General features: G+C 36.1%; 1 protein-coding gene across 8 annotated transcripts in view; it reads left to right on the forward strand.

Moving 5' to 3' along the window:
* Positions 1–14,339, forward strand: part of LOC141544396 (ribosyldihydronicotinamide dehydrogenase [quinone]-like) — a 30,821-nt gene extending 16,482 nt beyond the window's left edge. For all 8 annotated transcript variants that reach the window (XM_074270514.1, XM_074270505.1, XM_074270527.1 and 5 more), the window contains 4 exons: positions 1,143–1,273; positions 5,336–5,449; positions 13,026–13,127; positions 14,060–14,339. In XM_074270514.1, the coding sequence (XP_074126615.1) occupies positions 1,143–1,273; positions 5,336–5,449; positions 13,026–13,127; positions 14,060–14,233 (521 nt within the window). In that variant the 3' untranslated portion in view covers positions 14,234–14,339. The remainder of the gene's footprint in view (positions 1–1,142; positions 1,274–5,335; positions 5,450–13,025; positions 13,128–14,059) is intronic.
* Positions 14,340–15,417: the final 1,078 nt, after the last annotated feature.

Raw genomic sequence — 15,417 nt, forward strand, 5'->3', positions numbered from 1 at the left:
TTACTTACCAGGTGAGAAAAATAAACCTTAGATGTATTTTTTACTCTTTATGATAGAGACCTAATGTGCTTGTTTTGTGTTTTGTGACTGATAAAATTGCTACCAAAAGTCATTGGTTAATAATAGCCAGCACCAGCTTTAAAGTCAGGAGGACCTGAGTTCAAATTTGGCCTTAGACACTTAACACTTCCTAGCTGTGTGATCCTGTGTTCACTTAACCCCAATTGCTTCAGGGAAAAAAAAAAAAAAGACTAAATAGTTGAAGTATAAAAAGACTGGAAAGTAGGAAGGAGTCAAGTTATAAGAAGCTTTGAAAACCAAAGATGATTTTATATTTGATCCTGAAGGCAATAAGGAGCCATTGAAGTTTATAGACTAAACTGAAGTTTGGATTTATGAGATGTCTCTGAGTAAGGAGTTGAAGTTGACACCAAAGTTGAAAACCTGGGTGAGTGGGACAGTGACAGTGACAATAACAGGGAAATTTTGAAGTGGGTAGGTTTAGGTGGGGGGAAAATAACAAGTTATTTTTGGTCACATAGAGTTTGTGATGTCTGTGGGATATCCATTTGAGATGTCCATGAGGAGAGAGGTTAGGGCTGGATAAACTGATCTGAAAAATCATATGCATCGAAATGATTTGGGCCCAGAGAGGGGAATGAATTGCTGTAACATCACAGGACCAGTCAGTGGCAGGCAGGGCCAGAATTCAAACCCAGTGCAATCTCCAAACTCCATGTTTTCCACCAGATTTAGTTATCACACTGACTTTTGAAATTTTTCATTCCTCATATATAACCAATGTCAAATTGCTTACCATCTTAGGGAGGAGGGAAAGGCAGGAGGGAATGAGAAAATTTGGAACTCAAAAATTTATATAAAAAAGAACATAAAAAATAAAAATAAGTGAGAAGTAAAAAAAAAAAAAAATTTCATTCTTTCACTCAAGTAAAAAGAGCCATGAATCACACTAAATTTCATATTATGGCTGCTAATCAATTCTTAGTTAGACCCTGCTGGGCAAGACTATGTGCTCTTTACTATATTAGATTCCAATCTATTATAGAGTCACACACATTTGGAAGGGGAATCAATAGAACTAGATTTTTTTGAATAACTGTATTTAGTATATTTCTCTGCAGGTCCTTTGAATAACTCAGACTTCTTCAATTATGGGGTAGAAGCACATTCAGCATATAAAAAAGGATTTCTGTCCAGTGACGTGATTGAAGAGCAAAAGAAAGTACAAGAAGCTGATTTAATCATATTTCAGGTGAGTTTTCCTTTGATAAAATATGTTGAATTGGATACTCCCAGTGCATAAGTACTTCTTTTTTTTAATCCCACTTAATAGTATTTTATTTTTTCTAATTACATGTAAATATAGTTTTCAACATTTGCTTCTCTAAGATTTTGATTTCCAATTTTTTTCACTTCCCTCCTCCTCTCTCTTCCCCAAGATGGAAAGCAATTTTATATAGATTATATATGTATAATCACATTAAACCTATTTTCACATTAGTCATGATGTGAAAGAAAAATCAGAACAAAAAGAGAAAACCAAGAAAAAGAAAAATGTGAAAGTAGCTTCAGTCTAAATTCAGATTCCATGATTCTTTCCCTGCATGTGGATAACAAGAAGTCTTTTAGAATTTTCTTAGATCATTGTACTGCTGAGAAGAGCTGAGTCTATCAAGATTGATCATCACATAATCTTGCTATTGTTATGTATAATGATCTCCTGGTCCTGCTCACTTCATTTTGTGTCAATTCATGTAAGTCTTCCCGGGCTTTTCTGAAATCCTCCTGCTCATCATTTCTTACAGAACAATAGCATACCATTAAATTAATATTGCACAATTTGTTCAGCCACTCCCCAATTGATAGATCTCCCCTCCATTTCCAATTCTTTGCTACCACAAAGAGACCTGCTTATAAACACTTTTGCACATGTGGGTCCTTTTCCCTTTTGTATTATCTCTTAGGGGTACAGATCTAGTAATGATATTGCTAGATCAGAGGGTTGCATAAGTACTTCTAGGTAATATTATTTCTTGATATTAGAAACTCTACTGGCCTAGTCACCCATAAACAAAAGCATGGATTTATCCCATAAATCAAGGTCTTCTGCTCTTTGAAGATAAGTTCCTTGAGGGCAGGTCTGTCTGTTTTTTGTTATCTTTATCCTTTACACTTAGCAGGATGCCTGACACATGATAGGCACTTAATGAATGTTTATGTACTATGAATGAGGGTTTCTTCCAGTTCTAAATTCCATGATCCTGTAAAATTATGCCCAAGAGACTATTCTGGTAACAAGTAAGAGAATCAGGGTCTGAACACAGGTCCTTTAAGGTCAGAATCAGTGCTCTTTCCACACTGGACCACAGCCCAGCCCTAGCATTAGTTTCCTAAGATCTCCCTATCACTTTGCACAAGTTTCCTAAGTAGCTACTTCCCAGAATCCTAAACCAACACATTTTACTTAAAATTTTTTTTAATAAATAAAAAACTCAATTTTTCTTTCTCCTACCTCCTTTTACCTTATTGAATAAGATAGAGAAAAAACAAATCCCTTTGTCACAAATATGCATGTCAAGCAAAATTAATTCCTGTGTTGGCCATGATAAAAAAATATATTTCTATTCACATTCTAGATCTGTCTCTTTTAGGTGGCTAGCATGCTTCTATCGCTATACATTTGGAATCCTGGCTAGTCATTGCATCAATCAGAGTTTTTAATTTTTTCTAAGTTTTGAGCAGAGTCTTGTTAGAAATTGTTCTATTCAGTTCATTTTGCATCAGTTCAGATAAATTTTCTCTGAAATCATCTCTTCATCATTATAGCATAATAATATTCCATCACATTAATATACTATAATTGTTCAGATATGCCCTAATTGATGGCTACCCCCTTAGTTTCTAATTCTTTGCTTTCACAAAAAGAACTGCCATAAATTTGATTATCTGTATGGATCTTTTTCCTCTTAATTTGATATGTTGGGGTGTAGATCTGTATATCAAAATGGGTCACTTGGGGAGCAGAGTTCCAAATTGTTTTCCAGAATATCTGACTTAATTAATTGTTCTACTAATAGTATATTCATGTGCCTTTTTCCCCTCTATAGCTCCTGTGGCTTTTTTCAGTTACCTTTTTTGTCAATTTTACCAATCTTAGGATTTGGGAATGGGACTTTCTCTAATAGTAATTTGTATCATTTTCCCCCCAAACTGCTGTTGATAGCTCGGTTATTTTCTTAGAAAACTGTAGTTTTCAATGAATGAAATTCAAGCTGTCTATAGTCATATAAAAATGTTCCAAATCACTATTGATTAGAGAAATGCAAATTGAAAAAATTCTGAGGTACTACCTCATACCTCTCAGATTGACTAATATGATAGAAAAGGAAAATAACAAAAGTTGGAGGGGATGTAGGAAAATTGGGATATAATTGCACTGTTTGAGCTGTGAACTGATTGAATCATTCTGGAGAGCACTTTAGAACTATGCCCGAAAGACTGCGTATATACTCTTTGACTAGAAATACTACTACTAGGTTAGTATCACAAAGATTTCAAAGAAAAAGGGGAAAAAACATTTTGTAGCAGCTATTTTAGTGGTGGCAAAAAAATTGTTCATTGAGGAGATGTCCATTAATTGGAAATGGCTGAACAAGTTTGGAATGTGATTTTGATATAGCACTATTGTGCTATAAGAAATGACAAGCAGTTTGCTTTCAGAAAACCTAGAAAAACGTACATGAATTGATAAAAAGGGACCAAGAGGATATTGTACACAGTAACAGAAATATTGTACAGTGATCATCTATGAACAACTTAGCTATTCTCAGCAATAGACACTTTTTAAGGGCTTAACATGTAAAATACTATTATGTACCTCCAGAGAAAGAACTGATGGAGTCTGAGTGCTGATCAAAGCATACTTTTTTAACTTAATTTTTCTTATTTTTTTCTTTTTGTTTATGTTTTCTTTCACAAAATGATAAATTAGGAGAATGTTTTGCATAACTATGCATGTATGATACAAAATGAACTTTTTACCTTCTTAGAAGAGAAGAAGAGGAAGAGAATTTGGAACTCTAAATTTTAAAAAATAATTGTTAGAAATTTTTACATGTAATTGGAAAAAATATTAGAAATCTGTCAGTTCGTATCCCTTGACCATATACCAACTGGGGAGCCTCCACATTTGTTAGCCCATTTAAAACAGATTACAGTAATGCTCTGAAGTTAAGAGTCATGTGCTATGACTAATTTAGACAGAAAAGACAGATAGATACATCATCTTACTTGCTAACTAATTGAGTCAGAATTAGACTCTTCAATTTGTTTGTTAACTACAAGTAACTGAGTCAGAGTTAGACACCAAAATTCCCTTGAAAGCCTTGCCTATATTAAGAACAAGGGACAGGCCTGGGCCTGGAAAGGAATGTAGAAGGGGTTCCCTCTGGTGACTAATGTAGTGTTTAAGGACAGCCTGGATGTAATGCTTCCTCAATATCCATGTGTTAAATTTTATCTTGCTCTACTGCTCCCGACCACCCTAGTCAGTATAGTATGTTTTAACAGGAAATAAGATTGCAAACCAGTGGTTATGTACAAACTGTCCTAAATAGCAAAGGAGCATAATTTATGAATTATTTCATGTATTAACTACAATTCACATTGTGATAAAGGAAAACCATCTGGATGATTTTTGTCAAAATGCTGGCCCTGTGATATGTGAATCCCAGATAAAATCCAGATATTCACAGAGCTATCCCAGTAGAATATCAAAAAAATACCAATAACTTTGAGATGTTGACTTTGAAGTCTTACCAATAACTCTGAGATGACTTGGATATGTTAATGAACAAGGTAACACAGATAAAGGTTTGTCTGTTTCCCTCCAAAAAAACTGTAAAAATGAGACTTCAAAAACCTGTCCATACTCCCATTCCTACTCTTCAACCCCACCACAACCTTCTTCCTTTTGCATCAACACCATGCTCACTAGTGCAGTTTGAAGCAAATTTTTAAACTTTTTTTTTTTTCTGTGTGGGTGTTCTTTTGCAATATGGCTAATGCAGTAATATGTTTTGCACGATTTAACATGTATAATCAATATCATATTGCTTGCCTTCTCAAACAGGAGGGGAGAGATAAAAGGCAGAGAATTTGAAATTAAAAATTTTAAAAATAAATGTTAAAAATGTACATGTAATTAAGAAAATTAGTTAAATAAATATATTTTTTTAAATTGAATAATGAGCCATATGCAGATTTCCCACCAACCTGAAGTATTTATTTTGGTCTTGTTGTTCCCTTTCCCTAGTTTCCCTTATATTGGTTCAGTGTGCCTGCCATCATGAAAGGCTGGATGGACAGAGTCCTTTGCCAAGGATTCGCTTTTGAATTTCCAGAATGCTTTGACAGAGGCTTCCTCCAGGTATGTTCAGTGGATTATGCTATTATCACAAGCTTTGACACAAGGTCTGGCACTACAGGTTTTTAAATGTTATTTTTCAAACAAATGTCTGTTGTTTTCATCATTGGACTCTCTCTGTTGCTTGTTAATCGTTTTTTTTTTTCTTTACCACTTTCACAAAGAATCTTACCTATTACCTTACTGAAAAGATTGAGGTCACATAATACCAGCTCCCTGAATTACCTTTTTCTATATACCAAAACTTTTCTTAATTTTCATTAACCTCTCCTTCCCTCCTGTTTCAGAAGGGGAAGATTTCTTCCTCTCCCCAAACTTGAACTACATTCTAACATCTCTTCTCCCTTTTAATACTAAGGTTCTTGAAGATGTACCCTAAGTCTCATTTTTTACATTTTTAAAAAAATGTGTTTTATTTTTAACTTATGGAATAATACAAGGATTTCCATAACATAATATAATTTTTAAAAGATATATGAAACTTCTTATCTACTGACTACAACTTGCTGTTCTTTTTAAATATATAATAAAAGTATGTAGATTTTTTATTCCCCCTTCCCCCACTAGGTATCATTAGATGCATATAATGCATATATATGCAAAATTATTCTATATGTTTCTGTTTATAAGTTTTTCCTTTGGTGGCAAATAGCATCTTTCTTCATATGTGTTTTATTTTTTTAATTTGTGTATTTATAATACTTAAAATGGCTTATTCACTCAAAGTCATTCTTCAAACAATATGCTGTTACTATACACAATGCTCTCTGGGTTCTGCTTATTTCATTCTTCATCACTTCTTGAAAGTTTTCTATGCCTTTCTATTGAGCTCATCATTTCTTATAGCACAGTAGTAGTCTATCACAACCATATACTACAACCATTCTCCAGTTGATGAGCATCCCTGCAATTTTCAATTCTTTGGAGACTTTTTTTCCTAAAAAACTATCACTGTCCTTCAATCTCCCTTTCTCCCGAAGCACTAAAATAGACTAAACAGAGCTCAGAAAGTTTTAGAAAATGAACCTCCTAACAGCCTCTCATCGCTCCTCTTAATCTGCTGATCATCTCATTGATGAAGGGAAGAGGAAACTGAGGACTCAAGTCACTGTCTACTTCCCTCCTCACTATTTGGTAGAACTCCCTCATCTACAGTTGCTATGGAATCACCCACCTGGGATCAGGTGACTACCCTCTCCTGGACACTCTCACCTCAATCATTCCCCAAATCATTCTTTCCATCTCCAAAGACCAGAGTTTTCTCTATGCACATACTAAATCACTCCTTTCTCTGGGTGCCCCCTGCAAAGGTCCCTGGAATTAGACACAAATGCCAGCTTTCCAACCATGCTCCTTCCACCATTACACCCAGACTGGCTTCATAACTTTGAACATCACCAATCTTAAGGCTACTTTTTTACTGCATCTCTGTCTCCATAAGACCTCTGATTGTAGACATGATGAATAGGGCCAATGAAGTTTGATCCAGTTTCAAGTTCAGGGGCTACTTCAGGGGCTACCTCACATAATAGGATATAGTGATTCCTACATGTTCCTACATCCCTGCTCTTGAGAGACCACATTACCCCACTAATGAGTGAGAATTTTTACAGTTTAAATTGTAGACTTTAAAATGCATTACTGGAACATACCAACATAAACAAAAGTGAATAAGTGAAGACTTAGCATGTGTAACTTATTGAAATGTCATCTCTTCATGATATAAAATGTTGGTCCAAGTTTCCCCTCAGTGATCTGACTGACTAATGATAATCATAAAATACATTTAGTATTTACATGGCACTTTAAGATTTGCAAAACAATTTTCGTATATCATCTTATTTGATTCTCACTTATCCTTAGTTACAAAAAAGGAAACTGAGGCTGGGAAAACTTCAATGATTTGCCCAAGGTCTTAATAGCTATTAATTGAATAAGGCAGGATTTGAATTCATGTTTTCCTAGTTATCTAAGCTAAGACACAATGACATCATTCAAACAGAATATAGATAAGTATATGGTAAATATAAATTCCAAATCAATTAATTAGCATTTATTATAAACTGCCTCCTTTGTGCCAAGCACTCTTTCTAAGTGCTAGAGATACAATAAGAGGCAAAAGACAGATACTGCCCTAAAGAATTTACAATGCCTTTTCTTTTTCACACTGGAACTGGGAATTCATTGGATGGGGATTTCCCTCTAAGAAGACTCCTACTAAAGTAGATCATCTTCTTTGAAACTTAGAGTCTTAGAGAGTTGTCAAAGAAGATTCTTGAGGTTCAGATACCCAGGTTCACACAGCATCAATACTTGAACCCAGGTTTATTGGTTCAGTTTCTCTGTGTTGTGTTTCTCTTTCCTTAAAATGTAACTTAGTTGACATATAATTTCTCCTGGGACTTCTTTTTAAGTTTTACCTCCTTGTGTTCCTAGATCAAACACCATACGAATTTGATTCATATTTGTTGAATTAAATTTGTTGAATTGAATCAATTAAATTTTTTCTTCTACTTAATCTCTAAGAAAACAAAAAGTCTAATTCAGATCTTGAGGTAAGACATGCATGTCCCATTTGGCACAGGAGTACATTTTGGAGTTGTAAAAAGGGGCCTTTTAAGATAGTGTTGAAATTCAGGCAGATATTTCCCACAGAATTCTTTTGATGGTGGTCTAAAGCATTATTCATGCCTTATATGTGCTAAGGATGAAACAATCCTTGCTCTCAAGGAGTTTCCAGTCTACTTAGGGGAAGGAAAGGGAACTGGATACACAGAGAAGTAGATGCAGAATTGTTACAAAAGAGACAGTGGGTGAAGAACTGACCTGGGAGTTCGGAACCACTGATCTAGAGCTGATCATCTCTGGTGCACACAGAACTAGGCAGCACATCACTTAAACTCGCAGGGCTGTAGTCCTGAGACCAAGAGTAGCAGATTAAGAGCCAGTCTACCTTAGTAGGTGGGATTCCTTTAAGAAGAAAATAACAGATTTCATTAGAGAAAAAAAAAAATCTTAAAAAGTCACTGCCGGGAAAAGACTCCTGCCTTCCAAGAAGTCCTCCAGCTTGAGATGCCTGAGAGCCAGAACTGAGTCACCTCTGGAAGCTTCAGGAGTGGTGGAAGCCAGTCCAAAGGCTAGGGCCTTTCCTTTCCTGTCAGCTGGGAGAAATTTTCCCATCAGTCTTTTATCTAAATTACATGCCCAGCAGACACACACATACCATATGGGAAGATAAAAAAGAGCAGCATTGGGTCTGGAGTTAGTGGAGTCTGGGCCAGAGTTGGGACGGCAACCTGGAGGAGGAGTCTGGATTGGGGAAGGACAAGAGCTGGAGGAGATTCAGAGCTCCCAAGAAACCTGCTCACAGAGAAAAGATTTTACAGAAAAGAGATCTCCTCCCAGAGAAGGATTACAATTGAGAGACAACAGGACCCTTACATTTGTTTTCAGGAGTACCTTTTGCAACTGCAGCCTCTCCCTCTGATTGTCTCTTCCCAGAACCTCCATTCTAATTATGATGCTTAAACCAATAATGTCCTCATCCCTTTTTAGGTTGTGCTTCTAACTCTCGGGTTTCCTCTACAATGCTCCCTTACTGGCCACCTTCATTACTTCTTTCCATATCACCATTCTTCACTTTTTAGCTTTTATGTGCTGTTTTCCTACATTAGAATGTAAACTTGTTAATGGCAGGGCTGCTGTTGAAGGCCTACCTGCACTTTCACCGGTTCCTATTCAATGGAAGACTGATTTACCAGTGTGGGTGAAACAGTGGCCCTTAAGAAGTGATAAAATTCAGGCCTTATTAGACATAGTGCAAGAACAACTTGACCAAGGACACTTGCAGCCTTCTCTAAGTCCTTGGAATTCCCCAGTATTTGTGGTAAAAAAGAAATCTTGGAAAATGGAGGATGTTAACTGATCTAAGAAGAGTAAATGAACAGATGGAAACTATGGGAACTCTTCAGCCTGGACTTCCATCTCCAAAAAGTTGCCAAAAAGAATGGCCTCTTTGGGTTATAGACATTAAGGATTGTTTCTATTCTATCCCTCTAGATAAGGAGGATATGAAAAGATTTGCTTTTTCAGTGCCTAGTGTTAATTTGGCTGAGCCTTATAAAAGATATGAATGGACAGTTTTGCCACAGGGAATGAAAAACAGCCCTACTATGTGCCAAATGTATGTTGCTGCTGCTCTTGCTCCAGTAAGAAAAGCATTTCCAAAAGTAATATTGTTACATTATATGGATGATATTTTGGGATGTGCACCTGAGGAACAAATGTTAGAAGCATGTCTACAAAAGACCATGGAAACACTAAAGTACTACAAACTGCATATAGCTACAGAAAAAATTCAAAGACATGCTCCTTTTCAATATTTAGGATATGAAGTATATCCTAAGACACTCACAGTACAAAAGCTTTCTTTAAGAACAGAGAAGTTGGACACCTTAAATGATTTCCAAAAATTAATAGGAGATACCCAATGGATGCATCCAGTGTTAGGCTTAACTACCAATCAACTACAACCTCTATATGACATTTTAAGGGGAGACAGTGCTTTAAATTCACCACGCCAGCTTACAAAAAAAGCACAAGAGGCTTTGAGAGAAGTTGAACTTGCTTTATCCAATGTGGTTGAAAGAGTCACTCAAAAACCCTTGGAAATATCAATTTTTGCTACACAAGAAACACCCACAGCAGTTCTTCATCAAGGAGACAGTGTGATTGAGTGGGTGAACCTCCCAGCACAACCAGAACAAAGCCTGACTCCTTACCCAGTGCTTGGGGCTAGAATTTTATTAAAGGCCAGTAAGTGAGCAGTACAATTATCTGGGATAAGTCCTGAAAAAATATACACATTCTATACTAACACACAAATTAATGTATGCTGTGAGACCATCCCAGAATGGCAAATTTTATTGTCCACAGCTCCAAATTTTGCACATAGATCTCCATTAAAGATAACCCGGCTACTGCATAATTGGCGATGGATTTTTGAAGAAAAGATTTCTAAGGCTCCTCTTAAAGGACCAACAATCTTTACAGATGCCTCCAAAGAAAATATTTATGCTGTATACTCTCATGATTTAACCATAAAGAGAGTAGTCAGGACTCCTTTTCAGTCCACTCAGCAAAATGAATTATTTGCTATCATGCTAGCTCTTACTTATTACCCAGGAGATGTAAATATAATTACTGATTCAGCCTATTCAGTAGGTATAAAACAAAGAATTGCCACAGCCCAAATAAAATTTGCAGCCTCTAATATTTATCAGCTCTTTAAGGAACTTCAAGAGCGAGTGAGAAAGCATCCAGGTAAGAGTTATATCTTGCATGTCCACCCACATAGTGGACTTCCAGGTCCTATTTTTGATGGAAATTCAAAGACAGATAGCCTTCTAACCATGCTGGCCAGTACTCCTTTATTTCAGGAAGCACAAGAATCTCATTCTAAATATCATCAGGCTGCTTGAGCTTTATGTTTACAATTTGGAATAACAAGAGAAGAAGCTAGGAGCATAGTAAAAGCCTGTACAGCTTGCCTTCCATGATCCTACACTCCTTCCAGGGAAGAATCCTTGTGGTTTGAGACCCAATGAAATCTGGCAAATAGATGTGACTCATTATAAATCTTTTGGTCGTCTGTCTTTTATCCACGTGGTGGTAGATACCTTTTCAGAATTCACTTTTGCAGTGCCAACAGCAAAAGAGACAGCCTGAGTGGTCACTGAATTCCTTATTCAAGCATTTGCAATTATTGGTGTGCCACAAGAAATAAAAACAGATAATGGACCTGCATATACGTCTAAACATTTTGCACACTTGTGCACAATATAAGATTTTACATACCACAGGCATACCCTTTAATCCTCAAGGTCAGGCAATAGTAGAGAGAAGAAACAGAGACATTAAGACACTCCTCCAAAAACAAAAGAAAGGGGGAGCCACTGGTAACCCTAGAGAACTTCTAAATTTAGTTCTCCATACCATTAATTTTCTAATTTTTGACAAAGATGCACTGGCTACGGCAGACAGGTTTTATAACCCACCAGAAGGGCAGTGTCCAGTGCGAGCATCTCCACTGTCCTTAGATAATCTCCAGGTGATGCGGAGAGACCCAGAAAGTGGTGAACGGAAGGGACCAGATAGGTTAACTGCCTGGGGGAGAGTGTTTGCTTGTATTTCTTCAGATGGAGAAGGAATCAGATGCGTGCCAACGAGTCGTATTTGCCTTGTCCATCAGAGAGAGAGAGAGAGAAAGAGAAAGACCTCAAAACAAAGGAGAAAATCTAAGAATATCTGACACTGAAAGAGCATGGCTAATAAGAAGACTGTTAAAGAACTTTAAAACCAGCAGGAATCATTGGATTTTCTAACACAAGATGAAACTAATGGACAATGGACTTATGGACATTTATAAATTCTCAATTTATGATCATGTTATTTGTTTTATCACTTGTAGCATGTGTTATGTTACGATGTATTTATGTAATTTATGTAATTATGTGTAATACCTCCCATATTGATGGATTTATGTTTCAAGGTCATGACCACCCTATGTTCTAAATCAAAAGAAAGGGGGAGATATTAGGTCCTTACTAAGTGCTAAGTCGGTACTTAACAATTCTCTGTTCACACCTTTGGTTCTGGCCTTTAAGGGGAGTTTACTCCTTTGAACTTCTGAGGAGGAGTTTACATATGGAAAGGAGTTTACACAACCTTTAAAAGGAGCAAATTCATTGGTTGAAGTAATTTTTCCACAAGCCCCTGAGTTCTTACACGCTCATTCTCTGGGAGGATAAAAGAAGACAACATTGAGCAAGGAGCTAGTCTACTCTGGGACAGAGTTGGGACGGCACTCTGGAGGAAGAAGGGTCGAATCTGGCATTGAGTTGAGATGGCAGTCCCAAAGGACAACTTAGAGACGACAGGACCTTTACAAATCTGGACCTTCACATATATATAATGTGCACACACACGACACATATACATATACAAATACCATACATGTAGACACATACCACAGACACATAAAAATAATTATACTAAAGTATAATAAAAGTAATAAGGATATATATCTGAATAACAAAATTCCGCCATGAAAATAAATTTATTTACTTTAGTTAACTGAATTGTGTTTTATTATAAAAGTCCTTGAGATTTTTGTAGAGAAGAAACTATACCATTTATTAAAGTGATCTGAGCTTGAACTTACTCTTTCTATATTATTATATACACTTGTTATGGGCTATTATCACTGCATCTACTATTGGTTTCCCTTTGTGAAAACATTCTTGATTGTTAGGTTCTTACTAAGTGCTAATGAAATAATGAGATATTAGGTTCTTACTAGGTGCTAAGTCGGTACTTAACACTTGATGGCAGAATTTTTAATTTTATCCCTTTTTCTATGGAAGCTTAAGGGTAGAAAGAAGATCTCAAGTTAATTAAAATCTCTAAAGTTAATATGACATTTCTTACCTTGAACTAAATATTTCTCATTAATATTTCTGTTTTTGAAAAATCAGTTTTTCATATATTCATATATTCATTTTCTTGTATTCTATTCCAGAACAAATTAGCCCTCATTTCATTCACCACTGGAGGTGATGCTGAGTTGTACTCCAAAACAGGACTCAGCGGTGATATTAAATACATCTTGTGGCCCCTACAGGTAAACGTACTATTACTACTGTACATCACTGCCACCTTATCACACTTCACCTCCTGCTACTCCTCTGAGTAGAAAGACAAGTCATTTCTTCAAGAAACTGCATGAAAAGCAGGATTTAGGAAATTTTGAATATATCAATCAGCCAAGTAGTTATTAAGCTTTTATATATAGTAGCAAATCTGGAATTGAGCCTTACACAAAGTAAATAAGATGCCTAACAAATATTTGAAGAATAATGTAATGAATCTAAAGATAAGAAGGGGGAGAGAGATCCCTTGGGCATTTCTCTAGGAACTTCTTTCCTAGTCCACATCCATTCATCAAAGGTTATTCTTTAGAGCCAGTCAGTGGGTCAGTTCCCAAATCTACCCAGCTGTAGCATTACTTAGATCAGAGGTATCACACACACAGGCTATATGAGGTTCACAACACTCCTGAGTGCTGCCACAAATAAATTGAATTGTAATCGAACTGAGAAATACTTAACAAAATCAATAAAAATTCAATAAATCAGATGTTAACCTGTGGTTTTCTAAGTGGCCCACAGGGATCTTTATATATGTGATTTAGTGGCTTCTGTTTCAATTTGAGTTTGATAATACTGATCTAAGTAACCACATATTCCAATTTTATTTTCACAGATACCAAAAGTTTCCTAATCTATTTTGCCCACCAAAAAGTATTTGAATTTTTAAAATAAAAATTGTAAATATTAATTGCTGATAAGACTTCCTCTGAATTAACATGCCATCTAAAGGTTTAAAGGTTGTTCATTTGTTTTCTATGAATTTATGGCTATCAAGACGTTTTTGCCTCTTCCACTGATGTTTCAAAGCTTGAGATCTCCCTCACATTAATTCTAAGAGATTGTCAATTGGGTTGAAAAGTGGGTCATATTTCTGATGGATTTCTTTTTCACTTTCTGAGTCTAGCATGGTGTGCTGCATTTCTGTGGTTTCAAAGTCTTGGCCCCTCAGGTCAGTTTTGCTCCTGAGTTCTCATCAGAAGATCAGAGAAAAGAGATGGTGGAGTCTTGGGCAAGAAGACTAGAGACCATCTGGAAAGAGAAGCCTATAAACTGCACTCCCTCCTGGTACTTCGAATAATAACATCTGGTGTTATGTGTAATGTTCTTTCCCTTTTTTGACATTGTGAGTAGCCCATGATTTGGAGACAATCTGTTATAATCAATAAAGCTACAAAATCCACTTACCAAATGAATCTGAGACTTTTTTTGTTTTTTATTGTTATTGCATTATTGATATATTTTAATATTTAATAATTTTAGTTAATGTATTTTAATATGTTAGAATATTTTAGTAAGGTACAGCTGGGCAGTACAATGAATAAGAGTGCTAGACCTGGAGTCAGAAAGAATTGTCTTACAGAGCTAAAATCTGGCCTCAGATACTAATTGTGTGGCACTTCATTCTGTTTCCTCATCTGTAAAATGAGCTGGAAAAGAAAATGGCAAACGCCAATGTCTTCACCAAGAAACCTCCAAATAGGATCACAGAGAGTTAGGCATGAATGAAAAAGGCATGAAAAATAATAGCTAATTGAAGAGTCTGCAATTAATATTCCCTTCAAATATATAGACCTAAAAGTTCTAGGAATAGTTTTGGAAGGTGAGAGAAGAAATGAGAAGAGTCCCATGCAAGAAAGGGAGACGTCACACAGAGCAACCATGGTGGAGAGCCTTGATAGAATATATAGGTAGTAGCATCCCAGGCTAGGTCAATAGTTAAGTGATTTAACTCTTCCCTTCTGCAATGGGAAATGACCTCACCTCCTTAAACTAGTAAATGGAGGAGATGTAAGAAATGCTTCCTACACATGGCTCTTCTCAACAGTGAGGTGATTCAGGCCAATTCCAATAGACTTGTGATGGAGAGAGCCATCTGCATCCAGAGAGAGGACTGTGGGGACTGAATAATATTATCACTTTTTTTGTTGTTCCTTGCATTTTGTTTTCATTCTCATTTTTTTTCCTTTTTGATCTGATTTTTCTTGTTCATCATAATTGTGGAAATATATGTGGAGGAATTGCATATGTTTAACCTATATTGGATTACTTGCTGTCTAAGGAGAAAAATTTGGAACACAAGGTTTTGCAAAAGTGAATGTTGAAAACGATCTTTGCACATATTTTGAAAATAAAAAAGCTATTATTTAAAAAAGAAAGAAAAAGAAATGCTTCCTAGGCAAGCCTGTTTCTGGGATCAGGCTGCCTCCTGATTAAGTTCCTCTTTTGGAGGCTTTTACCCACATTCAATTTCAGCTCAGCAGC

This window comes from Sminthopsis crassicaudata, chromosome 1 (genome assembly GCF_048593235.1).
Source record: "Sminthopsis crassicaudata isolate SCR6 chromosome 1, ASM4859323v1, whole genome shotgun sequence".
Lineage (NCBI taxonomy): Eukaryota > Metazoa > Chordata > Mammalia > Dasyuromorphia > Dasyuridae > Sminthopsis > Sminthopsis crassicaudata.